The sequence below is a fragment of the Rhipicephalus sanguineus genome, chromosome 7 (genome assembly GCF_013339695.2).
Source record: "Rhipicephalus sanguineus isolate Rsan-2018 chromosome 7, BIME_Rsan_1.4, whole genome shotgun sequence".
NCBI classification, from domain to species: Eukaryota; Metazoa; Arthropoda; class Arachnida; order Ixodida; family Ixodidae; genus Rhipicephalus; species Rhipicephalus sanguineus.
Window position 1 is genome coordinate 39650259 of NC_051182.1, and position 26951 is coordinate 39677209.

General features: G+C 48.1%; 1 protein-coding gene across 1 annotated transcript; it reads right to left on the reverse strand.

Moving 5' to 3' along the window:
- Positions 1 to 20369: 20369 nt before the first annotated feature.
- On the reverse strand, positions 20370 to 22924 carry LOC119399405 (uncharacterized protein K02A2.6-like). Its single transcript, XM_049417681.1, has 3 exons — positions 22570 to 22924; positions 22039 to 22229; positions 20370 to 20950 (listed from the first exon to the last, which is right to left on the reverse strand). The coding sequence occupies exons 1-3, from the start codon at positions 22613 to 22615 to the stop codon at positions 20381 to 20383; spliced, it is 807 nt and encodes a 268-aa protein (XP_049273638.1). The 5' UTR covers positions 22616 to 22924; the 3' UTR covers positions 20370 to 20380.
- Between the last annotated feature and the right edge of the window lie 4027 nt (positions 22925 to 26951).

Sequence of the window (26951 nt, forward strand, 5' to 3'; positions counted from 1 at the left end):
CACCCTGATGATCATACTGCAGGAACACGCCGGCCAAATGTTCGACGGCTTCGCAGGCGATGTCCGGCATCTCTGAGCAGTCATGCAACCCCGCGTGACGAAGCACTGCAGCACGAATGCCGCAGTCAATGGAATAATCGTTGGCATTTGCAGCATGCCCAGCCGGAGAACGAAACGGTCAACAATGTCCGAATTCATAGTGCGCTCATGGAAGTTAGCAAGTCGACTCAGTTGGGCACTTCGTCGACTTTTTATACGCCCGACTTGAATGTGCGAGAATGTCGCACAATAACCTTTGTATTGTTAACTCCCGCTCCCTCTTTTTCTTAAGCTTTAACAGCTCTCGCCCTCTCCCCACCTGCGTCCCTGCGTCTTTCTCTCATTTCTGCACCCTAGTGGCCCTTTCTTTAGCAACTTTTTGCCAAACAAGTTTTTTTCCCACAACAAGTATAGCCATGTAGGAGACTCGTTGAAGGAGGCTGCATAAAAGCTGCGTGTACGACAGCCCAACTGGCGCTTTCACCCCACGCAACATGATAGCAAACCTGACAGTTAGGAAATTGGGGGAATAACAGAGAGCAACATTTTGTTATTTTAAACAATGCACATCGTCCTAAACAGAATTACTAAATATAGATCTGTGAATCCTGCGCGTTTTAGCGACATCATCCCGTGAAGTGTTGACAGCTTTGCTACCGTTGTGATACTCCAGAACATGTTTCATTTTTTGCCATTGTCACTCGGTGGTAAACAAATGCTAGACGCCAAGACATGAACTTCGATATTGACAGGCTTCTATCATTGCGTGGCTGCCGTTGACCCGTTACGGATCGGCTGTACCTGAGCTTAAGATGTCCTTTTATTGTAGGATCCTGGTCTCACTACAAAGAGATGCTTCTCCTAGAAAGTGAAGTCTGGCACCGCGACGCTTCAAGTGTCCGCTCAAGTTATAGAAAATAAAAAGCAGTAATAATGAAAATCTGTGATGTAACGCAAATAATGAAACTGAGTAGCCGGAGGTAATATATATCGAGACGATTTAAACATTTTACGGCACGGCAGATGCGAGAAGATCGCCATGTTTTTTTCCGGTGACAGCGTGTCGATATGAGCGAGCCGTGCGACGCCTCATGTGCCAAGTTTGCAAGTTCTCCCGAAAGAAGTGGGAATCCAGAACCCCGTGATCGTCTACCGGCGCGCGGCAGACAACGTAGGAGGCTGAAGACCCCGAGTTTCGATTTCACCGATCTCCGCTGGAGGAGCCGTACGGAAGAATACGCGTGTATTTTTTGCTTGCCTCAATGGTGAATTTCAATGTTTTATTTGTCTTAAAACCTAAACGGCGCTACCGGCGTGTGCGTCGCCGTTATCCAGTTGTTTAAATGAATAAATGATCAAGTTTAATCGAGTATAGTCAATCAAGGTAAACAGCAATACAATGTCACGAGATTGGATCTTGCATTTCGAGCTTAAGCGGAAGTTTCTTCTTCACCATTTTCCACGCTTCTTTTATGGTCGACGCTCTCTCACTGGTTCTTTAGACATTCAGTAAAAAAAGGCCACCAGCATTTTTCTTTTCATCAACGGTCTGTCAGTATTAGTGGCGTGAGGCTAGGAGAGACGCTTCCTTCTGCAAACGATAAGTAAGCACCGGTCGCCTTTGCTGGCGTGAAGGTGAATAAGAGTTGAGTGCGATATGCGCTCGCACGCACACACACTATCGCCTTTCCAATCTATAGCCTGCCTTCGTTTCTCGGCGAACGTCTAAACAGTGCCGCAGGGAAAGCCGAAGTGCACAAGTCGTCCTACCTTTATTTGCATCTACTTCAAATTTTCGCTCACAACCATAGACGCCACCGCCGACAAAGGAATTTCAGCGAAACAAGCTATTTAACGCTATTGCGTTAAAAGCGGCAAGGAGAGGCCAGCGTGTCGAGCAGTGAGGGCCCGAAGAGGGAACACTACGCCGGCGTACCTTCATACGCACAAAAAGTCACACTATCTCCCGCTAAAGGGGACCATCAGGCGATTCTAAGCAGCGTTTCGGCATGTAGAGCCCGCGTTTCAGAGGGCGAGTGGAGAGGGGCAGTGGCGAAGGGGAGAGGAGAGGGAAAGGGGAGAGGGGAAATGGAGAGGGGGATGTGGGAAGTGGAGGGGGAGTGGAGAGGGGGGGGAGGTTGTGGAGGGGGCTTGCGCATGCGCAGTAAGGGTGGTCACGCCGCACACCAGCACCACCGGATTGAACTCCGCTATAAGCTGCTTCACATCTAAAAGCGAGTACCTCCCGCGTTGTTGACAGACGGTGTGTCCACTTGAACACCACTATACACCCCTATTGATAAGCCAAATTAGCTACGGTTATCTGGAGAAATCGAAGGAGCCCATGCTGTGCAAAGAGAGGTAGGGGAAAGGCTAATTGAAAGCATGGAACGTTACACCCCGTCAAGTATAATAAACAAGGATTGAAAGTTGGGAATGTTGGTACGGGAGCAACTTCAGAAAAAGTGTTCAGCAGGACGAGACACCAGTTTTCGACAGTTCTTTCTTGGTGTCTCCTCCTGCTGCGCAGTTTTTCTAAAGAAATTATATTAAAGCAGTATGCTGTTGACAGAATTGTTCAAAAGGGAGATAAGAAAATGAATCAAGTCGGGCGAAACTAACAGAGCCGCACGAGTCGGAGGAATTTTGCTCGATCCTTTCTTAGAACGGCGTGTAACGGCGCACCAACGTAGCAAAAAAAAAGGTACAGAATAGAAAAAATTGACCGCGTATCTGCGTGCTTCGCTGCAAATGTCGTCTAAAGACGATAGAAGAGGCGCTGCGTGAGATATGGACGCCATCTGGCCATACGTCTGGCAATACGCCCGGCGCAGCAGCAGGCGAAGACCGGCGGTGACCAACGCGACCGGTGGGGACCCCAACCAGCCCGAACACGCGGTTTGGCGCGATGCGCTGAAGCAGAAGAAACGTCCGCACTCAACGAGTACTCTCCACAAACTCTTTTATTTACACGTCGCCTGCGTAAAACAGGAATGCCAGAGCGGCGCCCCATGGCATTCGTACAGTGCAATACAGAACCAAAACCGAAACACAACAATGAGCTGGTGCAGAGGGCACGGAGGAAGGCAAGTTTCAGCGCAGCTTAAGAAAGTAGGGTCTTTAGAATTACGTATGTATGCATTTTCTATTAAAGGAACACGCCCCCTAATGCTTACCTAGTGATATTGCGCCTCAGATATGCGTGATATTTACTTTTTGATCGACAACGTTCACAAGTATGAACAGCCGTACCAGCTCAAGATGGCTGGCCCTTGGGCAAGTGGTTCAACTTTGGCCGAGTGGCTGAATCGAGTGACGTGCCGACAAACAGAAAGACAGACAGACCAAAATTTCTCCGTTTAAGTATCCCAAGAAAGACTATCGTCTTTAAAAACAACGCTCACTTCTAAGTGTTGGTACTCAGTGCAATTTCTACTGTCTCTTTTTTTGCTACGTTCACGTCCTGCGTTATACGCCGCTGTGAACCGAAAGGAACTCTCCGATGTTTCTACTCTTCGCACTACCTTTCTTAGATGTCCGATGTCATCTCTCTATCCTAACCCGTCAATGAAGATAAAATGTTTGTAGGCTTCTATTTATGAAAGGGTTTCAACCGTGCTGTCTGCCAGCTCAGTAATACGGAAAGCGTCGCAACAAAAGAGATAAGAAATCTTGGTGCGCGAAACGCATTCTTAAGCTCCCAGAATACCATTAGTGACCAGTCATTCACTGTGTTCTTATGTCGACCCGGACTCACAGCAAAGATAGAAGGGTATAGCACGCCTCTTTTTTTTTACTACTGGTATAGGCTTACAAGAGAATTTTCAGGCCTCACAAGGCATACTTTGAAAATTTATATCCGGAAATCTCGTCTTGAGATGCAAAAATGAAATTATGGTAACACCAACAGCAGAAATTATTGACATTGAAATGATTCCAATGACGGATTCACGTGGCTCCTGTTTGTGTGGAATGTAAATGAATATTTGAGGCCAGCATTTCCTCCAATGGCTAGTCCATGTTTACAACAGGTATGTTTTGTTCTAAAGCACGTAGTCCTTATAAAAAAACTTAGAAAAAATAAAGTTGTTCCATATTTCCTTCACTGTGAGCACGGTTTCCCTGAGAGCGCCGTAATGATTGTACTCTGGTCGGGATTGTTCTCGCTTCGGATTTTCTTTCCAATTAAAGCTCCTATTCACACAATCCCAGCAGAGGCTCCCAGTGACAGTTATTTAAGACAGCGCACCGACAATTTTGGCATCTATTCTGCGGAATAGCTGTAGCGTTAAGACGTAGCTAGTACTGTTAAAATTTTATAGTTCTATTATTATTTCATCGAAGCCGAAAATATCTGAGCGGAAATTCTCATTTAACACAGCAGGAATGCATATAGTATTGAGTATAACGCACGTTAGTGCTAACGAGAGCCATGTATTTTTAGTTAAACCCCCCCCACTCCTTTGTTTGAATAAAGTTTAGTCTCTAAAGTTGCTATGCCGAAGCCGTGGCAACCAATGGTCGCCACAGACGTGAAAGCGTTGGTCATGCAGAAGCAGCGCTTTCGGAATTCACGTGTAGCTTTATTTTTCCAACGTGGTTTTTAAAGCCCACTTTAAACGATGGAATCTCGGAAACGCGCACGTACCGTGGGGTCCCGTGAGAGGGACGACGTCGATTTTTTGTTGGTTCTCAATGACACGAGTACGTCGCGTGAGACCTGGCAATATGTGTGAACGTCAAGGAACACGAAACAACCAGCCTTGCTTCTCACTTCTTTTTTCTGTGCTGTGAGGGAGGATAAAGATACCGGCCTTTCACCCCCCCCCCCCGGCAACCCTCCCCGTATCTCTCATGATTCATTACACAGCTTGTTGTGATCATATTTAATCCCTCTTCGCTTTTCTTTTTTTTTCTAAGCAGGGCTGCGACATTTTAGGTAGTTCCCGGACACAGGCTGACAGGGAACGAAGGTGACAAGGCGTTGACGTTGGTAGCTTCTTCTTCTCGTCCTCTTTCTTTTTTAAAGACGATAGTCTTTCTTGGGGAACTTAAACGCAGAAATTTTGGTCTGTCTTTCTGTCTTTGTTTGTCGGCACGTCCCTCGATTCAGCCACTCGGCCAAAGTTTAACCACATGCACAAGGGCCAGCCATCGTGAACGGCTCACTAGGTTCATACTTGTGTACATGGTTGATCAAAAAGCAAACATTACGCATATCTGAGGCGCAACATCACTAGGTAAGTATTAGGTGGTGTGTTCCTTTAATAGAAAATACATAGATACGTAATTCTAGCGACCCTAGTTTCTTAAGCTGCGCTGAAAATGCGACTGCGCCGAAACTTGGCTTCCTCCGTGCCCTCTGCGCGAGCTCATTGTTGTGTTTCGGTTTCAGTTCAGTATTGCACTGTACGAGTGCCATGGGGCGCCGCTCTGGCATTCCTGCTTTACCCAGGCGACGTGAATATAAAAGAGTGTGTGGAGAGTACTCGTTGAGTGCGGACGTTTCTTCTGCTTCGGCGCTTCGCGCCAAACCGCGTGTTCGGGCTGGCTGGCGTCCCCGCCGGTCGCGTTGGTCACCGCCGGTCTTGCCTGCTACTGCGCCGGGACTACCAGCCCGCAACACAGCATTCACGTCTCCCGACGTATTGCCAGATGGCGTTCATATCTCACGCAGCGCCTCTTCTATCGTCTTTAGACGACATTTGCAGCGAAGCACGCAGATACGCATCCAATTTTTTTGTTCGGGCAAGCTATTTTGCTGTGGAATGTGCGACCCCGCAGGGGCGTCTGCGAAAGCGGGCGTTTGGTGTGTAGCGACACCACGGACCCGAGCTAACGGGGGGGTTTCGACCCCCTCCCACGCCTAGCCGTGCGTGGCTTTGCCGTGTCCGGGGAAAAGGGGATCCTGGGGGCTGAGCCGACGCCGGGTGTTTGGACCGTTAAGGCCCCCCGGCAGAGGCAACACACCCCTTTGGCCCCGGCTTCACGTAGACGGCACCCCTGGGCTGACCCACCCAGGGGAAATCGGCAGTCGCCTTTTCCTATCTCTCTCTCCCACGTCTTCGTCTTTCTCTCCCACTTTTAGCCTTTCCTGTCCTCTCATGTCTTCTATTTACATCCGTTTTTCTTGGCGGCGAGGGTTAACCTTGTGTATGGGCCCTCTCTTGGGCACATTATATTTGGTTATAGAAGCTCTGCACAGCTGGCGTTGGGGCCCGCCTTATAACAATATAAGTGCCGTCGCGTCCCCATGTAGGGCTCCATGGTGGGCGGCTGGCATGGCTGCCGAATTCATCCATTATCTATGGCCTCAACCTCATTTCCCAAACTTAACAATCGTCCCCTCACAAAGAGGGGACGCACCGAAGACACTGTAAACATTTTCATGAAACCTCAAGAAATGTTTCGACGATTCCATGTGATCCACTGCGAAACAGCTGACAAGAATGCCCGAACAATATCCCCTTTTGTTGTGTCCAAATGCCTCACTGAAACACTCGGCAGTGAATATCAGGCATCGAGAATGGCTAGCGGAGATCTTCTCCTGGAAGTTCAAAACAAAGGACAATATGAAAGACTATCCAAACTTGTTTCGTTCGGAAACACACCTGTGTCTGTCACACGACATCGCTCCCTCAACAGCTCGCGAGGTGTAGTCTCAGATCAAGACCTGCTTGAATTGACAGAAAGTGAGCTCCTCGAGGGCTGGAGTGAACAGCATGTGACAAATGTACAGAGAATCAAAATTAGGCGCGAAGATAAGGAAATCCTGACTAAACACCTAATCGTCACATTTTGTACAAACACACTGCCAGAACATATCCAAACAGGCTATTTGAAATTGAAGGTTAGACCATACATCCCTAACCCACGCCGCTGCTTCAAGTGCCAGCGTTTCGGTCACGGCTCTCAAGCTGCCGTGGCCGCCAAACGTGTGCAAAGTGTAGTTCACATGAACACCCTGCAGACAACTGTGTTGAAGCTCACCATTGTGCAACTGCGAGGGTGGGCACCCAGCCTACTCTCGCAGTTGTCCCTCATGGAGAAAAGAAAAAGAAATCATAACACTCAAGGTAACTGAAAATATCTCATTTAAGGAGGCGCGAAGACGCCTTTCCTTTCAGCAGGGTCCTACTTTCGCCGACGTGGCACGTCAGGAGGTAGTGCCACAAAAGTTCGCGGTGGCCGCACGTACCACACACAGTGGACGGGCGGCAGCACCATCCGCCCCCCCCCAGCGGAAGCATCCCGTACTGCTCCGCAACCAAACGGCATGCAGGCCTTCGGATCTGCAGGCCCAGGGCCTTCTGTGCCGTTAGAGGGCCCCAAAACTGACACCCGTGCGCGTAACCCGCGACCGGGCATCCAGCATCTCTGCCGAGGCGATGGACACAACGGCAAGACTAACGGCGTCACAGGCGCCGAAGGAACGGCGCAGCTCTTTGGAGCGCGCCAGAAAAGAAAAAGCCCGCATCACGGGGCCTGGAAAGGGCTCTGTGACTTAAGCCTACAGTTCTCTCCACACACACAGCACTAATTTAAACTAAAAATGGATACACAAATCTTGCAATGGAATGTGAGAGGTCTTCTCAGAAACCATGATGATATCCAAGAACTCATACACGAACACTCGCCAAAAGTGCTGTGTGTACAGGAAACACACCTGAAAACTAAACACACGAACTTCCTTAAACACCGTCATCTTCCGTAAAGACCGAGATGAAGCTACCGCATCATCTGGTGGCGTCGCCATCATAATAGATACGAGCGTAGCATGTCAAGGTTTGCAGATACAAACGCCGCTCGAAGCAGTGGCCGTTCGTGCTGTTATTTTAAACAAACTTGTTACCATTTGCTCACTGTATATCGCCCCTCATCATCAGCTGCACAAACATGAATTTCAGTCCTTAATCGATCAATTACCTGAACCCTATATCGTCCTTGGAGATTTTAATGCCCACAGCCCTCTGTGGGGCGACTCTCGCAGCGATTCGCGAGGCCGTTTGATTGAGAATTTTATCTTTTCCACTGACACATGCCTATTAAATAAGAAAGAGCCCACGTTTTTTAGCCTGGCGAACAAAACATACTCGTGCGTTGACCTTAGCATCGCTTCGCCCACCCTTTTATCCGGTCTTAAATGGGTCGGTCTTAAAAGCCCTTATGGGAGAGATCACTTTCCCATACTGCTAAGAACGCCAAAAGAAAACGAATATCTACCCCAGGCTCCAACCTGGAAGGTAGACGGAGCAGATTGGGGGAAGTACCAGAGTCTTAGTAATATCTCGTGGGCCGAGATTTCCCCCTTAGGAATTGATTCTGCTGCTAGTTATTTTACCGCTTTTATTATTGACGCAGCTTCAAAATGTATTCCCCAAACAAGTTGTGGTGCCTGCAGACGTCGTGTCCCGTGGTGGAACGACGACTGCAGGAACGCTCGCAAAAAGCAGAACAAAGCGTGCGGTTTACTACGCGATTCCCCCACTGCAGAGAATATTATCAATTTCAAACAAGTAAAATCCCAAGGAATAAGAACGCGCCGACAGGCAAGAAGATACAGTTGGGTGAAGTTTTTATCAGGAATCAATTCCTACACAGATGAAGCCAACGTCTTGAACAGGGTAAATAGAATAAGAGGCCGACAGACACACTCACTCCCTTTAGTAGACACAGAGGGCAACAGCCTTGAAGACCAAGCAAACTTCCTGGGCGCTCACATTGAGCACGTATCCAGCTCATCACACTATTCAGACACATTCAAACGGTACAAAGAGAGAATAGAAAGACAAAAACTAGAAAAGAAATGTGCAAAACAAGAGCCATACAACGAACCATTCCACTTAGCTGAGCTGCAGGCAGCGCTAAACTGCTGCAGCAAATCTGCGCCAGGCTCTGACCGTGTTATATATCAAATGCTGAAACACTTACCCCATGAAACACAAAAAACTCTCCTGTGCCTGCACAACACTGTATGGTCTTCCGGCGAGATTCCCTCTGCGTGGAAAGAGGCCATAGCAATACGTATCCTGAAACAGGGCAAGGATCCATCCTGTGTTTCAAGTTACAGGCCTGTAGCCCTGACTAGCTGCCTTTGCAAACTATTTGAAAAGATGATAAACTGCCGACTACTACATTTTCTAGAATCAAACAAACTCCTCGACCCATACCAGTGCGGATTCCGAGAGGGTCGGTCCACCACCGACTATTTCATTCGCATAGAGGCACAAATACGCGAGGCTTTTGTTCATAAGTAGTTTTAGGGGCGAAGCTCCTTAAGGCGGCACCCGTTCGTCCCTCGTAGTCGTAGTAGTGCGTAACCAGTCGTAACGCTAGTACCAGATCTTGACCTCCAAGGTGGTGCCGGTGGGAGATTTTTCCTGTGCGTTGTTGAACAATAAAAAATTCGCAGCGTGCGCGTTAACTAAAAGCCGAATTCTTCTGTCTCTCATACCCCATTAGCAGCCATTGGCATGTTCCAGTAGGAAACGTTAGTAGAAGTAGAAGTGTAAGTGTTAGCTAAAAGCAGACTTCTTCTGTCTCTCATTCCCATTAGCAGCCATTGTTTACCTCCGAGGTAGTGCCCGGTGAGATTTCTCCTGTGCGTGATTAAACAATAAAAATTTTGTTCAAAACGCCGTTGATTGATGAAATAAACGAACGAAAGACGCCAGATGTTTTCTAAAAGCAAAACGAAAGAACGCCAGATGTTTCTAAAGCAAAACGAAAAGACGCCAGCTGCTTAACGAAAGACGCCAGAAGTTTTCTAAAGCAATGGTTTTCTAAACAATGAAAATTCACAGCCTACATGTAAAATTAAAGTGAGCTGCAAGTCGTCATAACTCTCATCGAACCTTTAGTATAAACGCGCCCGATCTCACGTCGGTGATGATGTACTGGGCAGAATTCACGGAAGATTCACGGTTTACCGATGAACCTCCGCAGCTTCGCCCACTCATCATCATTCACTCCGTGGATATGCTGTGATTTTTTAGGGGCGAAGCTACTTAAGGCGGCACCCGTTCGTCCCTCGTAGTCGTAGTCGTAGTAGTCGTAGTGCGTAACCAGTCTTACGCTTTGACCTCCAAGGTGGTGCCGGTGGGAGATCTTTCCCGTGCGTTGTTGAACAATAAAAAATTCGCAGCGTGCGCGTTAACTAAAAGCCGAATTCTTCTGTCTCTCATTCCCCATTAGCAGCCATTGGCATGTTCCAGTAGGAAACGCTAGTAGAAGTAGAAGTGTAAGTGTTAGCTAAAAGCCGACTTCTTCTGTCTCTCATTCCCATTAGCAGCCATTGTTTACCTCCAAGGTAGTGCCTGGTGAGATTTCTCCTGTGCGTGATTAAACAATAAAAATTTTGTTCAAGACGCCGTTGATTGATGAAATAAACCAACGAAAGACGCCAGATGTATTGTAAAAGCAAAACGAAAGAACGGCAGATGTTTCTAAAGCAAAACGAAAAGACGCCAGCTGCTTAACGAAAGACGCCAGATGTTTTCTAAAGCAATAGTTTTCTAAACAATGAAAATTCACAGCGTACATGTAAAATTAAAGTGAGCTGCAAGTCGTCATAAGTCATCGAACCTTTAGTATAAACGCGCCCGATCTCACGTCGGTGATGATGTACTGGGCAGAATTCACGGAAGATTAACGGTTTACCGATGAACCTCCGCAGCTTCGCCCACTCATCATCATTCACTCCGTGGATATGCTGTGATTTTTTTCCTATCTCTCTTTCTTGACATGGAAAAGGCACACGATACCACGTGGCGGTTCGGAATATTGAGAGACCTCTCACACTTAGGTATACGTGGTAATATGCTAAATGTGATCGAGAGCTACCTGTCCAATCGCACATGCCGTGTTCGAGTGGGCAATGTATTGTCTCGACCGTTTGTGCAAGAAACGAGTGCCACAGGGCGGTGTTCTCAGTTGCACACTTTTTAATATAAAAATGAATACCCTGCGTTCGTACATACGTACCACGTAATATGTTTTATTCAACATACGTTGACGATTTACAAATAGGTTTTAAATCTTGTGATCTCTCATCTTGCGAGCGACAGGTTCAGCTCTGTGTCAACAAGGTCTGCAAATGGGCAGACGAGAACGGTTTCCGTCTGAATCCGCAAAAGAGCTCCTGCGTTCTGTTCTCTAGGAAGAGAGGCCTCCACCCCGATCCCCATATAGAGTTGCAGGGTGAGCTTGTAGCTGTTAAAAAAAAACAGAAACTTTTAGGCATAATTCTAGACACAAAGCTCACGTTTGTACCACACATTAAGTACATTAACGAGAAGTGCATGAAGGCAATGAACATCCTAAAGGTGCTGTCCCGCACAACTTGGGGCAGCGACAGAAAATGTCTTATGAGCCTCTATAAAAGCCTGATACGCACGCGTCTAGACTATGGGGCGGTAGCTTTCCAGTCTGCAACACCAACCCCCTTGAAAATGCTGGACCCTGTCCACCATTTAGGCATTCGCCTTTCTACGGGTGCCTTTCGAAAAAGCCCCGTGGAAAGCCTTTACGCGGTATCGGACGAATCGTCGCTAAATATACAAAGGTCGTACCTATCTTTTACGTATATTTTGAAGATAAATGCAAGCACGGACCATCCCGCACATCATGTCGTAAATGACATGTCCAACTGCCAGTTCTTTCAAAACCGACCCACTGTGAAAAAGCCCTTCTCGCTGCATGTGCGAGCACTAGCTGAGGAAACAGGCGTCCCATTACTCGATCACCGCTTAATGGCCCCATCTTCACACGCCCCGCCATGGAAATGGCAGGTTATAGACTGTGACACATCTTTCGTAGATATCACAAAGCATGCCCCACCTCTACATATACAGATGTACTCCCGTGAACTGACACACAAATACACCTGTCCCGAATTTTTCACTGACGCGTCCAAGTCTCACGCAAGTGTGTCCTACGCAGCGATAGGCCCATCTTTTTCGGATGCTGGTGTTCTTCACCCAAGCACGAGCATCTTCACAGTGGAGGCTTACGCAATACCGGCGGCAGCAAAGCACAATAAAGAATTAGGAATAAGTAATGCAGTCATATACACGGATTCGCTAAGCGTCGTGAAAACCTTAAAGACTACTAGAAAGTACAAAAACCCAGTCATTGTCTCACTATACTCCCTCCTGTGCGACATTTACATTTCCAAACAGCATGTAGTTGTATGCTGGGTGCCAGGGCACCGTAAAATCGAGGGAAACGAACAGGCAGATGCGCTTGCAACATCAGTCCATGCAAACGCTCCGCAATCATCTCTAGCTGCCCCCGCAATGGACCTGAAAGCCCTCCTAAGACAGAAGCTGAGGGATTACTGGCAGCGTACATGGGACCAACAACTGCATAATAAATTACATGTAATCAAGCCCTACCTCGGTGACTGGCTAACCACATCAAAAACACGCCGCACAGATGTAACACTCTGTCGGCTACGTATCGGTCACACACACAGCACACATGCACATCTTTTGTCCGGTGGTGATCCGCGCAAGTGTGAGAGATGTGGAGAAGCACTTACGGTGCTTCACATCCTCATTCAGTGCAGAGAATTAGACGCTATGAGAAAGAAGCACTTTTTATTACCCTACCGACAGCAATTTCCACTGCATCCTTCCATGTTCGTCGGTAGGGATCCGCTTTTTAAATATGATTCATTGCTCGCGTTTCTTAACGACGTGCGTAGTTTTCATGTGATCTACCCAGGCAATTCGCAGCACGAGCTCTGAATAGAGGTCGCTGCTGCGGTAGCTACCCACAAAAGCACCTGCCTCGCGGCCCTTGGACTCAAGGGCGTTGACGAGGCACTCGTGCTTATGCCATATCTCTTCACCATAGTTTGATCGCCACGAGCAGAGCAGTGCATTCCATTTACACACATTTCACGTCGCCTTAGAGCGTGGAATTTTAGGCCTCTCTACAGCCACGAAACCCTATCATAGCTCACATCCCTTACATAACGTAAATCACGGGTCATTGTGACTTTTTCACCACTGTTCATGGCGCTCTTTGGCCAAGCATAGCCCTTGCCCCATTAAAACCCACACATCATCATCATCATCATGGAATGTGCGAAAAGTTTGAGGGGTGAGGGTGGAATGGTGGATGAGAGGGATGTGTGCAGAGAGTTAAAAGAAAACCCGTATGATTTACTACTCTTGTAGGCTACCTTTTTAGAAGTTGGATGCCACTTCTCCCTCTCTAACTCGTCAATGACAATGAAATGATTGTAGACTTCTCTTTACAAAGGTATTGCAACCGGACAGTCTGGCAGCTCAATAACGGACAAAGCATCGCAAAAAGAAATGGGAGGGGAGGGAAAGACCTTATCGTGTTAAACACATTTTAAGCTTTCAGGATAGCCTGGGTTACCAGCCAATCAGCGTTTCCTTATCTCACACATGAGTCACAGCACAGAGGGAGGGGTACAGCACGCCTGTCATTCTCTCTTTTTTGGAGAGGGGGGAAGGTTTATTGCTGGGCGCAGCAGAAAATTTTGAGACCTCACATGGTATACTTTGGGCATTGACATCCGAAAGTCCCATATTTGAGGACAAAATAATTCTTTTAACAACAGCAGAAATAACTGACGTTTAAATGGTCGAATCCATGAAGAATTCATGAGGCTGATGTTTTTGATGACTTTTTGGCATCTGCTCTGAGCAATAGCTGTAGCTATAACACGTAACAAATTTTGTAGGATTTTTTTTTTCAATTAAAGTTTCATCGACCCCGAAAATATCTATGAGGAGAAATTCTAATCTAACACTGCAAAAATTCACACGTGCCGGGGGCCCCGTGAGAAGGACGACGTTTTATCAGAGTTGTAAAACCTGCACATAAAAGTAGTGCCAGATGCAGCGCTCGTGCGTATTGTAGCCGAATCCTTTCTTGCAACGTAACTAGCAATTATTTTTTCCATTATCGTCTACTCTCTCTTTTGGGCGAACGATATAGTCTGCGATTGGTAATAATATCCTCTTCAGACCCCGCGTGCATTAAAATGCACATTTGTTTTTTCCCGGTTTTCGAAATTCGCGCCACTATTAGAGCCAACATTCTTGGTGCAATCGCATGCTCTATCATGGGGTGCCATCTGGTCAGCAATACAGGAAGCATACTACAGTGGAAGCCTCGTTTTCTCGCTTTGAAACATGGCGTCATTCTCGTCTTCGACGTTCTGCTCACGGCGTCCAAGTAATTCACAAATTGCTCAATAATCATCGTGTCATATTTCTTAATTCTTGTTTAAATCTACTCAGGAAGGGTTTAGGGATAATTTCCACATGTCATGTAACCCTAAGGTCGAGTATATTTGTCCCCGCAGGGGCGTCTGCGCAAGCAGGCGTTTGGTGTGTGGCAACACCTCGGACCCGAGCCAACGGGGGGGTTTCGACTCCCTCCCCCGCCTCGCCGTGCGTGGCTTAGCCGTGTCCGGGGAAAAGGGGATCCTGGGGGTTGAGCCGACGCCGGGTGATTGGACCTTTAAGGCCCCCCGGCAGAGGCAACACACCCCTTTGGCCCCGGCTTCACGTAGACGGCACCCCTGGGCTGACCCACCCAGGGGAAATCGGCAGTCGCCTTTTCCTATCTCTCTCTCCCCCTAATCTTCGTCTTTATCTCTCACTTTTTTCTGTCCTGTCATCTTCTCTCCTCCGTTTACTTCCAAATTTCTTGGTGGCGAGGGTTAACCTAGTGTAGCTATCCAACCTAGGGTAATTATAACAGGTTATAGCGGCGATGTATGGCTGGCGTTTCCAAGTGTTTGCTTTCAACCTTGTAGCGTCCCCTTGTTGGGCTCGGTGGTGGGTGGCCACCATCGCCGCCGAGCTTTATAGTATTTTTATGGCAAAAGTTTCCCCCCCCCCTTCCTGATCGCTCCCTGAAAAGGGGGCGCACCGAAGACACTTTCCTGCTTAACACACCAAAGCCGACATTCCCAAAGTACCATGTTATCCACAGCCAGAACGAAAAGAAGACAGTCCGAGCGATTTAACCCTTCCTCGTGTCGAAAACTCTCACAGAAGCAATAGGCCCAGGTTATAAAGTGACAAAGATGGGAAGTGGCGATCTTCTTCTGGAGGTTCGTGACAAAGCTCAGTATGAGAGGCTGTCTAAACTTGTAGCGTTTGGGGAAACCCCTGTTTCGGTGGGCCCACACAGGTCAATGAACACTGTCCGTGGCGTAATTTCCGATGATGATCTTACTGAACTTTCTGAAAGTGAACTGCTCGAAGGTTGGCAGGACCAGAACGTGGTCAAAGTCCAACGAATAATAATAAGGCGCAACAACAAACAGACCCCTACAAAACACGTAATAATTACCTTCGGAACCAGTGACCTACCAGAATCAATGGAAACCGGCTATTGTAAGCTCCGTGTAAGACCATACATCCCCAACCCTCGTCGATGTTTCAAGTGTCAACGTTTCGGTCATGGATCGCAGAGTTGCAGAGGGCGTGCCACTTGCGCAAAGTGTGCATCCATTCAACACATATCCGACGACTGCACCTCAGAAACAACTCATTGTTCGAACTGTGAAGGATATCACGCTGCCTACTCACGATCATGCCCCACATGGAAAAAAGAGAAACAAATAGTAGAACTTAAGGTCAAATTCAATCTGTCATTCCAAGAAGCACGTCAACGTTTCGCACTACGCAACCCATCCTATCCCTCCTTTGCAGATGTGACGCGCCGGGGCGCCGCGCCACACGTTTCTGCACCCGCGAATGTCACACAGAGTGTGGCCGCGGTCGTGCCACCAGCGCCCCCGGCTGGAGCAGCCTGTACTGCTCCGCCACCTGGCAAACAGGGTCGGCAGACCCCTGTGTCTGCTGAACCTCGGACCACTGCAAGCGCAGCTAGGTCCGAAAGCTCTGTGACCATGCCTGCCGAGTAGGCACCATCCGCCACCTCACAAGAGGTGATGGATACAAGTCCCACTCCTCCGGCGCCTCAGACGCCGAAGGAGAGGCGCAGCTCTTTGGAGCGCACTAAAAAAGAAAGACTACGCATTACAGGGCCCGCTAAGGACCCTGTAATCTAAGGCAACACTTTTTTGTACACACAGCACCACACAACCTAAAAATGACACAAATATTACAGTGGAACGTCAGAGGACTGCTGAAAAACCTCGACGATATTCAAGAACTTTTACACAAACATACACCAAAAGTGCTGTGTGTGCAAGAGACACACTTGAAACCAACACACACAAACTTTCTACGCCATTACGTTACGTTTCGAAAGGATCGGAACGATGCAGTCACGTCATCCGGTGGTGTTGCCATTGTTGTGAATCCAGGAACTGCTTGTACACATTTACCACTTCAGACGTCTCTTGAGGCAGTAGCCGTCCGAGCCGTTATCTTGAACAAACTGGTCACAATTTGCTGTATTTATATACCTCCTCAGCACCAACTTAGTAAACGAGAATTCCAGGCATTAATTGATGAACTTCCAGAACCGTATCTTCTCCTTGGAGATTTTAACGCACATAGCAGTCTGTGGGGTGACTCGCGCTGCGATGCGCGTGGTCGTCTGATTGAACAGTTCCTTTTCTCCTCTGGCGCATGTCTTCTCAATAGGAAAGAGGCAACATATTATAGCCTCGCTAACAATACCTATTCGTCAATCGACCTAAGCATTGTATCTCCATCGCTCCTTCCCCTACTTCACTGGAAAGTCATCAATAATCCTTTTGGAAGTGACCACTATCTTGTAGTTCTGAGCTCAGCAGTACAAAATGAGTGCCCTCCACAAGTTCCCAAATGGCTGATAGAAAAAGCCGATTGGGACCAGTTTTACAAGGCTGCTAGCTTAAGTTGGACTGACATATGCGATTCCAGCTTAGATGCAACTGTACAATACTTTACTGCTTTTCTTATTGAAGCTGCAGCCAAGTGCATTCCGCAAACATCTGGACTGGGCGGAAAACGACGAGTCCCCTGGTGGAACAGTGAGTGCCGCAATGCTCGCAAACAACAAAACAAAGCATGGAGACTGCTTCGAGACTCACCGACCGCTGAAAATCTTGTCATTTTTAAAAACATCAAGTCCCAAGCCAGGAGAACGCGTCGACAGGCCAGGAGGGAGAGCTGGCAGAGGTTTTTATCTGGAATCAACTCATATACACATGAAGCAAGAGTCTGGAGCATGGTCGGTAGGGTAGTAGGACGAGAACCACATTCTCTTCCTCTAGTAAATACACAAGGCAACGTTTTGGAAGACCAAGCGAACTTCCTCGGTGCACACTTCGAACAGGTCACCAGCTCATCCCATTACAGTCCAGCGTTCCAACGATACAAAGTAAGAATAGAAAGACAGAAAATAGAATGCAAATCCACAAACAATGAGGCATACAATGAACCTTTCGTCTTAGCTGAGTTACAAGCATCGTTAAACTGCTGTAACAGAACCGCCCCAGGCTCCGACCGTATATTATACGAAATGCTCAAACGTCTGCCTCCCGAAACCAAAAAAGCTCTCCTTTCTTTGTATAATGCCGTTTGGTTTTCCGGTGAGATCCCTTCCACCTGGAAAGAAGCAGTCATTATTCCGATTCTTAAACAGGGCAAGGACCCATCTTCAGCATCAAGCTACAGGCCCATAGCATTGACGAGTTGGCTTTGCAAGGTTTTTGAAAAAATGGTAAACAGACGACTGATGCATTTCCTTGAAACAAATAACCTGCTTTACCCATGCCAGTGCGGGTTTCGAGAGGGCAAGTCCACTACTGACCACCTTGTCCGTATCGAGGCGCAAATTCGTGATGCTTTCATTCATAAACAATTCTTTCTGTCGGTGTTCCTCGATATGGAGAAGGCCTATGACACTACGTGGCGCTTTAGCATACTCCGAGACATGTCACACCTAGGTGTGCGGGGCAGAATGTTGGCAATAGTCGAAAGCTACCTGTCTAATCGGACATTCCGTGTTCGAGTGGGCACTGTGTTGTCCCGTACATTTGTTCAAGAAACAGGAGTGCCGCAAGGAGGGGTATTGAGTTGTACACTTTTTATAGTCAAAATGAACTCCTTGCGCCTCGTTATCCCACGAAATATGTTTTACTGTACATATGTTGACGACGTGCAGGTCGGTTTTAAGTCCTGTAGCCTCTCAGTGTGTGAACGTCAGGTTCAATTAGGTTTGAACAAGGTCTCTCAATGGGCAGATGAGAATGGTTTTAAACTCAACGCGCAAAAGAGCACTTGCGTCTTGTTTTGCCGAAACAGGGGCCTCCATCCTGACCCCGACATTGACCTGCATGGTCAATGCCTTTCTGTGAAAACCGAGCACAAGTTTCTTGGACTAATATTAAACACAAAACTGACCTTCATACCATATATCAAGTATCTAAAGAACAGGTGCTTTAAAACCATGAATATTTTGAAAGTGTTGTCACGCACTACGTGGGGTAGTGACAGGAAATGTCTGATGAATTTATATAAAAGCCTCGTACGCACGCGCCTAGATTACGGTGCTATAATCTATCAGTCTGCGACACCATCAGCTATAAAGATTCTCGACCCTGTCCACCATCTAGGCATTCGCCTCTCTACGGGTGCTTTTCGAACTAGCCCCGTAGAGAGTCTGTACGTAGAATCAAATGAATGGTCGCTCCATCTGCAGAGATGTTACCTGTCTTTTACATACTATCTCAAGGTTAACGCTGACGAGGAACATCCCGCTCACACCATAATTAATGATGTGTCCAATGCTGCCTTGTTCAACAACCGTCCTTCACTGAGACAGCCCTACTCCCTCCTTTTGAGGAGCCTCGCTGAGGAAACTGGCGTGCCACTTCTAGAGCACCGGCTGATGGCTCCCGCAGCATATCCACCGCCGTGCCAGTGGCAGATTATTGACTGCGACGTATCCGTCGTGGAGGTTACTAAACACGCAACTACTGCACACATTCGCACACACTTCCTCGAACTTCAACATAAATACACTTGCCCGGAATTCTTTACAGATGCGTCAAAGTCTCGTACTGGTGTGTCCTATGCAGCTGTTGGCCCATCCTTTTCAAAATCCGGTATTCTGCACCCACAAACAAGCATCTTCACTGCAGAAGCCCATGCGATATCTGTGGCCATCAAGCATATCAAGGAATTACAACTGCCACGTGCGGTTGTATACACAGATTCGCTGAGCGTCGTAACAGCTTTGAAAACGCTGAAAAACATAAAAATCCTGTCCTGATTGTAACTAGCAAGGACGACGATACAGCATGATAGCCAGAACAAGAACGATCGGTTTATTCAGTCACTGATTATATAGGCGCACGATAGCGCGCCGAGAGTATCTGCGCATGTCCGATGCGCAGTCGTGATGCAGTAGCCTTGCCGGATACATCCTTTCCGTTAACAAATAAATTACACACCCACCGAAACAGTGATAAGTACATGGCACTTCACAAAAATGATATCAGACACTTGGTTAAAGTCCTTGTCATAATGAAGACGCTGTGGTGGCTTCGCGGTTCGAGTCGACCTTCTCAAAGCTGGCGTCGGTGGTGGAGTTGACTGACGCACCACAGGTGGCGAAGGGTCGCCCGACGTCGGACCTTCGCGACGTCGGCCGTTGGCTGGCGAGGTTGAAGTTGCCACTGTCGGATGGCCACCAACATTGTTTTCCGCTGGGCTGGTATCAATGTCGTCGTCGCTTTCCTCGATGAACCGTTCGCCAGTTTGACGTAGGTGACGACGGTTGCGCCTTAGCAGCTTCTGGTCCTCAGTTTTGACAAGGTGGGACCTTGGATATGGCGAACGCACCACTTGAGATTTTCGGGACCATGCAGCGTCTCTGAGCCTAACCACGACACCCTTCTGCAGAGGAGGCAAAGGTCTTCCCCCTTGGGCCTGGCTGTGCTTCTTGACGTCGGTTGCGGTCACCGCACTGAAGTCCGGGAGGTTGGCGCGAAGGCGCCTTCCTTGCAGTAGTTCACCAGGGGATCGCCCGGCCTCCTGTGGGGTAGAGCGGTAGGCCAGCAGGCCCAGCCAGAAGTCGTCGCCCGAATCTGCAGTTTTTTTCAAGATGCGCTTCACAACCTGCACACCTTTTTCCGCAAGCCCCTTTGACTGCGGATAATGAGGGCTTGAAGTGACGTGCGTGAAGTCGTAGCTCCTTGAAAACAAAAGAAATTCATGGCTGGAAAATTGTGGGCCGTTATCAGTACATACTTCGACGGGCACGCCAAATCTGGCAAAAATAGCGCTCAATGCTGCAATGGTTGATTGCGCCGACATGTCAGGCAGTTTCTGAACTTCCGGAAAGTTTGATAAGGCGTCAAAGACAACGAAAGTTTGATAAGGCGTCAAAGACAACGATGTACGAGTCCCCCGCAAACGAAAAAAATATCAGCTCCAACTCTATGCCATGCACAACCTGGCACGGGCCGCATTTGAAGCGGTTCCTTGGGCTGTTTGTAAGCGTACTTGCGGCATATAGGACAAAGTTGCACCATGGAAGCAATCTCAGCGTTAAGCCCCGGCCAAAACACGAGGCGTCTGGCCCTTTCTTTGCATTTTTGCATCCCGAGGTGACCTGCACGGATTTTTTCAAGCAGAGTTTGTCGCATGCTTTTCGGAATAACAACCTTCGACGCCTTTAAAAGTATTCCGTTGACAAATGAGAGTTCTTGCTCAAAAGGCTTTAGTTCACCTTGTACTGGAAGCCCCTCCGACAAACTTGCGATCACCGACTGTAGGTAGCGGTCACGAGCAGTTACCGCTTGCAGTTCTTTCTGCGTTGCTTTTGTGACACGGTAACCTAGAAGCTGGATTGCGTGAACTTCCACGTCGGTAGTAGCACCAGCCTCGTCTTGGTTGTCAGCAGTTGACCGGGACAACATGTCAGCAAGAACAAGGTGCTTCCCAGGAATATACTGCAAAGCAAAATCATACTTGAACAACCTCAAAGAGAACCGTTGAAGGCGAGGTGGCATGTCACTAATTTCCTTTTGAGCAATTGCCAAGAGTGGCTTGTGGTCCGTTTCAATTGTGACTTTCTGGCCGTAGACGAACTGGTGAAATGTTTCGCATCCAAAGCAAATTCCTAGGGCGTCCATTTCTATCTGTGCGTACAGTTTTTCTGCCTTAGCCAGTACTCGAGATGCGTAAGCTACGGGCCGCCACTCGTTATTGTGACGTTGCAGAAGAGCGGCGCCGACGCCGTCCTTCGATGCATCGCAAGACAACTTTGTTTCCCGTCGTGGGTCAAATATTGCGAGCAGGGGAGCGGTGGTCAGAATTTGCGTGACACTTTTCCACTCTTTGGCGTGGTTTTCTGTCCACTCAAACTCAGAGCTGGCCTTGATAAGAGTTCTTAACAGGGCCGTTCTTTCAGATAGCTGCGGCACGAACTTTCGAAAGTAGTTCAACACACCAAGCATACGTTGAACATCGGCCTTGCATGTTGGCACTGGCATTTGAACCAAACTTTTTACGAGCCCTGGATTTGGGGATATGCCGTTCGCACTTATGATATCACCCAGAAACCGTAGCTCTTTTACGCCAAACTTGCACTTGTGCGGATTAAACGTTAACCCAGCTGTTTCAGCAGTTTTCAGCACTGCTACCAGGCGATCATCATGCTCTTCCTTCGTTGAGCCCCAGACCAGGATATCATCTATATATATGAGCACGCCTGGCAGACCGTCAAATATCTGACAAAGTGCCTGCTGAAACACCTCAGGTGCAGATGAGATGCCAAAAGGTAGCCTTAGAAAACGGTATCTGCCAAAAGGCGACGAGAACGTACAGATCTTTGATGTTTTCTCGTCCAAGGGCACCTGATGACAGCCGGCGTTTGCATCCAAACAGCCAAAATAAGTAGCTCCGGTTAGCCTTGCTTCCAAGTCCTCACGTCTGGGTAAAGGGAAATGCTGCCTCTTGATATACTTGTTCACTCTTCTGGGGTCTATGCAAACCCTTAGAGCACCGTCTTTTTTTTCACCAGTACCAGAGGGCTTACCCAGTCGGTTGGCTCATTTTCTTTGACGATGATGCCCTCCCGGGTCATTCGCTGTAGTTCCTTCTTCAGAGGTTCCTGAAGTGCAAGAGGAACCCGGCGAGCAGGCTGAACGACCGGAACCGCGTCTGGATCCAGGAACATTCTGTACTGCGTTTTCAAGCAGCCGAGCCCTTGGAACAGGTGCCTGAAATCTTTCAAAAATTCATACTCAGACGAGGCATTGACAGCGTCCACCGTACGTCGAACCAACCCAAGCGCTTCACTGGCATCGAGCCCAAGGATGGCTTGGCGCCCATTCTTTACGATGAAGAATTTCACGCTTATCTCGGTGGTTCCGACAGACACTTTCTGTGACGTTGTTCCATAACTTGAAATAACGCCCCCGTTGTAGGCGCGCAATACTGACCCGGTTGGTTGCAACGCTTTTTTGGTCGCCTGCTTCTTTAAGTACCGCACAAACTTCTCAAAAGGTTCTTTCTCTGCCTGGCTTCGTGTACGAAAAACATATCTTTCGTGAATTTCATTGCTCACCTCGGAGAAGTAGGCGTCGAACTTCTGCACGACCGTGTCGTAACATTCCTTGCTTTCTTCGGGGCCGTACTTAAAGTTGTTGAAGATGTCGAGCACTTCGTCTCCCGCGAAGCTCATCAAGAGTGCCACTTTCGAGGAGTCACTTCTCGGGGCCTTCTCGACTGCCGTTGCTTGCAGAAAAAGCTCGAACCTTTGCTTGAAGCGCTTCCAATTTTCAGACAAGTTGCCAGATAGGCGCAATGGCTCTGGCGGCTTCAGTAGGTCCATGGCGATTCCGCGCCGTTGCTGACGTGCTTCGGTCCGCGGCGGCCACTTCTGACACCATGTAACTAGCAAGGACGACGATACAGCATGATGGCCAGAACAAGAAGAACGATCGGTTTATTCAGTCACTGATTATATAGGCGCACGATAGCGCGCTGAGAGTATCTGCGCATGTCCGATGCGCAGTCGTGAGCAGTAGCCTTGCCGGATACACTGATATCACTTTACTCTCTTTTATGCACGATACGCCCTTAAACGACAGGTTGTGGTGTGCTGGGTGCCAGGGCACCGCGAGATCGCTGGAAACGTAGTGGCGGACCAGCTGGCTGGGTGTGCGCACGACCACGCACCCGCCAATACATCCCTGGCCGTCCCTGCAGTTGACATGAAACCCTTCCTACGACGGGAGCTCAGGGCGTGCTGGCAGCTCCTGTGGGATAGGCAAACGGATAACAAATTGCACGCTATCAAACCGAGACTTGAAAATTGCCCAACAGTATCCAGATCCCGCTACACACAAGTCACACTTACAAGGCTACAAATAGGACACACTCACTGAACACACTCACACCTTTTGTCTGGTGGCGATCCGCCATTGTGTGAGAGATGTGGAGAACCACTTACGGTTCTCCACATCCTCGTACAGTGCGATGAGTTAGATGCTCTGAGAAAAAAGCACTTTTTACTACCCTACCGACAGCAGCTCCCACTACACCCTGGGATGCTCATCGGTAGGGATCCGATTTTTAAAACTCAATCACTCTTTAGGTTTTTAAATGATGTACATAGTTTTCACTGCATATTTCGAGCTGATCCGTAGCACGACCTCTGTACCGAGGTCGCGGCTGCGGTGACTACATCCCCGCCATGGTTTTATGATCATGACCTTTCGCCATCCACTTTCACTGGACATAATTCACGCCACTGTCATGATTTTAAATACTTCTATGTTTTTACCCGCGTTAGCGCGAGGAATTTTAAGGCCCCTATACAGCCACGCACCATGTCATTATTCACATCTGTAGTCTATTGAAATGGCGCTCTTTGGCCATCAAATGGCTCTTGCGCCATAAAATACCACACATCATCATCATCATCGAGTATATTTGTTATCACAAGGTGTTTTCTTCAAATGTGCATTATAAAGCACACTCGGTCTCAATGGGTGCTTTTTCCTGCGTATGTTTGCCAATCTGATGCGGTTCGTTACTCTTTGGCATTAAGCTTTGGCGTTTGTTTCACCTAGGAATCAGTCATAAAGAAACGTGTTCTTGAGTCTATGACCAGCAACGACACCTCGGACCTAAAATTCTCATACGATGAGGCTGTCCCTTTCCCATTACCTGTTGCCGGAAGACAGGTGTGGTGCAGAATTTGACAATAGGCAGTTTTCGACTAGTGTACGCTAAGTTGGCGTTAGCGTTTGCGGCCCGCTATTTCCATCACTTAACGGGAGCCCGCAAGCGGAAGCGTACGACGCATGCGCAGTTGCGCGAAAAGCCAACGCAAAGCTTTGCATACGCTACTTGAAAGCTCCTTACTGAGTCACCACAGAAGCTGCTGAAATCAAGGTTGGGCCCATGCCTGCTGAGCCAAGAACTGCGCAAGCAAGCCACATTTCAGAGCTTGGGAACTAGGGATCCTCCTCGAGGTGCCGAAACCCAGGATATTCTCAGCGCAATAGGCGTGCGCAGAGAGGGGGGGGGGGCGTCGGCCGCTCCCCCTTGTCACCTAAGAGGGGGGACACAAAATCTGCCCCATACGTTGACCCCCCTAGTCACCTAAGAGGGGGGGGCGCAAAATCTGCCTCGTACATTGATTTAGTAGGGGGGGTGCTGCGATGAACCTTCACCCCCCTGATGGGGAACCCTGCGCGCGCCTATGCTCAGCGCACAAAGTTCCGGTGCATCACGTGCAACATTGTTCTTTGCATCACATCCGCGCGAAACTGCAGGCAGATTCACAACAAATAAGCGTGCTTATCGCGAGCAAATGTAAAATTTCGTTGTAGGCGAGTGTCGTTCGTTTTCCGTGCATTGAGACCCAGTGTGCATTATAATGCACACACTGCTGTGCAAAAACTGTTTGCCGTACAGACGCAATTTCTCTCTGGTTTAATACAGCATGTGTGTGCATTCCAAAAATGTGTTTTGATTTCACCTGTGTGGCCACAAATTTGCTCAGGTCTCAGGAGGATATGCATGACTATGCGCTTCTATATGCACGAAGCTCATACTATATCTCTCGGATACGTACCTCTACCAAAACACCACACGCTGTCAAACCATTCCTTTGGTAAATTAATGACCGCACTCTCAAAAGCTGTCTTAAGTTGAAACGAAAGCGGCGTGTCTTCTACCGCTTCAATACAATCGACAATCAATAAATGAGAACCCAGGAATGCTTGCAGTGATGTATCCTTTGACAGCCATTTAACCCTGTTCGCTTGGCACCCGTGGAACTGCATGTAGAGTTGTGACCAGATCGCAGAAATGTAGGTGTTGTGAGCTTGTTACCTTGTATTTTATTCTTACTTCACTGTTCTTTTCTCTTCCTTAAAACGTAATTTACGAACTGGTGACGTACGTTTAACTATGGACATTCCCTCTTCCATTCCACTATTTCGTGCTCCCGCGTACTCATCAGGGAATTTGAAGGGGCCCACATTCGAAGCAGGGTTATAGAAAGCGGTATTCTAATCGAAGAACCCAAGTGCATGAGAAGAAAGCGAAGGACGTTGAGAAACAAAAACGGATCTCGGTGCATGCACCAACAGTGCCGTAAGGAAACGAACGACTGTTCGCGAAACATTTGCCGTTTCACACTATCCTAGAACGCCGACGGCCAGTAAAATTTTAAAGAGATCCTCTACACCATAATTCTTCCTTTTGCGATTCATCCAATGGGCCACTAAGCATCCGTAAGGCAATACACGAACGTACGCGGCTGCTCACTTTGTTGATGTTTTTGCAGCTAATTATGATTAAATAAGTCTTTACATTTTCCTCGAGTTTACGGTCATGGAGGAGATGGTGATTTTTCGCCCACACTCAATGACCCCGACGCTGGAATTTCTGCCCAACGTTCTCTTTAACGCTTTCACGTTAAAATAACATTTGTGATGTGGTGCTGGCACTCTTCATTATATGGTACATTAATGAAAACGGTGCCGTTCGCTGGTTGGTTAATATCCAATTGAGATGCATAGATACCAGCTATTACTATTCATAATACGTTTTTTGGTGAAAGTGCTGCATTGCAGGAGATGTTCCCGAAAACCTTCCACGCGCACTGGAAAATAATGGATTTTGTTCTCTTGCGCTTGTTGTTCATTACTTTTTTACCTATATGTGCGTTCTCTAATTACAATGACAACGTAGCTCCGAATTGCGACACGGGAATATTTGTGACCATAACGGAGCGGCAATGCTAAATTCGATATCAAATTGCAAAAAAAGGTCCATTTAACACGACCAGCCAGCGCGGCAAACTACTGCGAATGAGGACAGCTACACCGTTACTTTGACTTTCTTTCGAACCGAAGCAAAGCCTTGATCTATGAGTCAGACAACTGGGTAACAAATTTCATTAAAGCTAAGTGCACATCAAGGAAAATGTTGTGAGGGTACAGAACCGGGATCACGCTGGTTGAGCTCAGCCAATGCAGATATTGTGTGGCCCTGAAAAGGGCCTTTTGAGAACTCCGGTGAAGAGGTGACGCTTCTTCACTTGCAAACGCTTTCGAGCACAGAACAAGCTGTAATGAAGGCGTCGAATGTAATCCACCGAATGGGCGAATATATAGTGCGTAGAAGCCTCAGAAAATCCCCACTGACTGGGTAGCCACTGTACGTCAGAGCTGTCTGGAGGTGCCTGCCAAGGCCGAACGTCGCTCAAGGCCGAACTCCCTGAACACTTCCGACCAATCGTCAACAGCTCGGCAGGCCATGACTAGCAGGTCATCGCAGTCGGAGGCCCCCCTGATCGTGCAGCACACGAGTACGAGCGCTGCTGTCGGTGGCATAATCGGTGGGTGGCTTCGCCGTTGCTCTAGGCGCAGGAGCAACTCGTGGACGAGGCGAGAATCCATGCTGTTCTGCTTGGTGATCAGTGAGTGG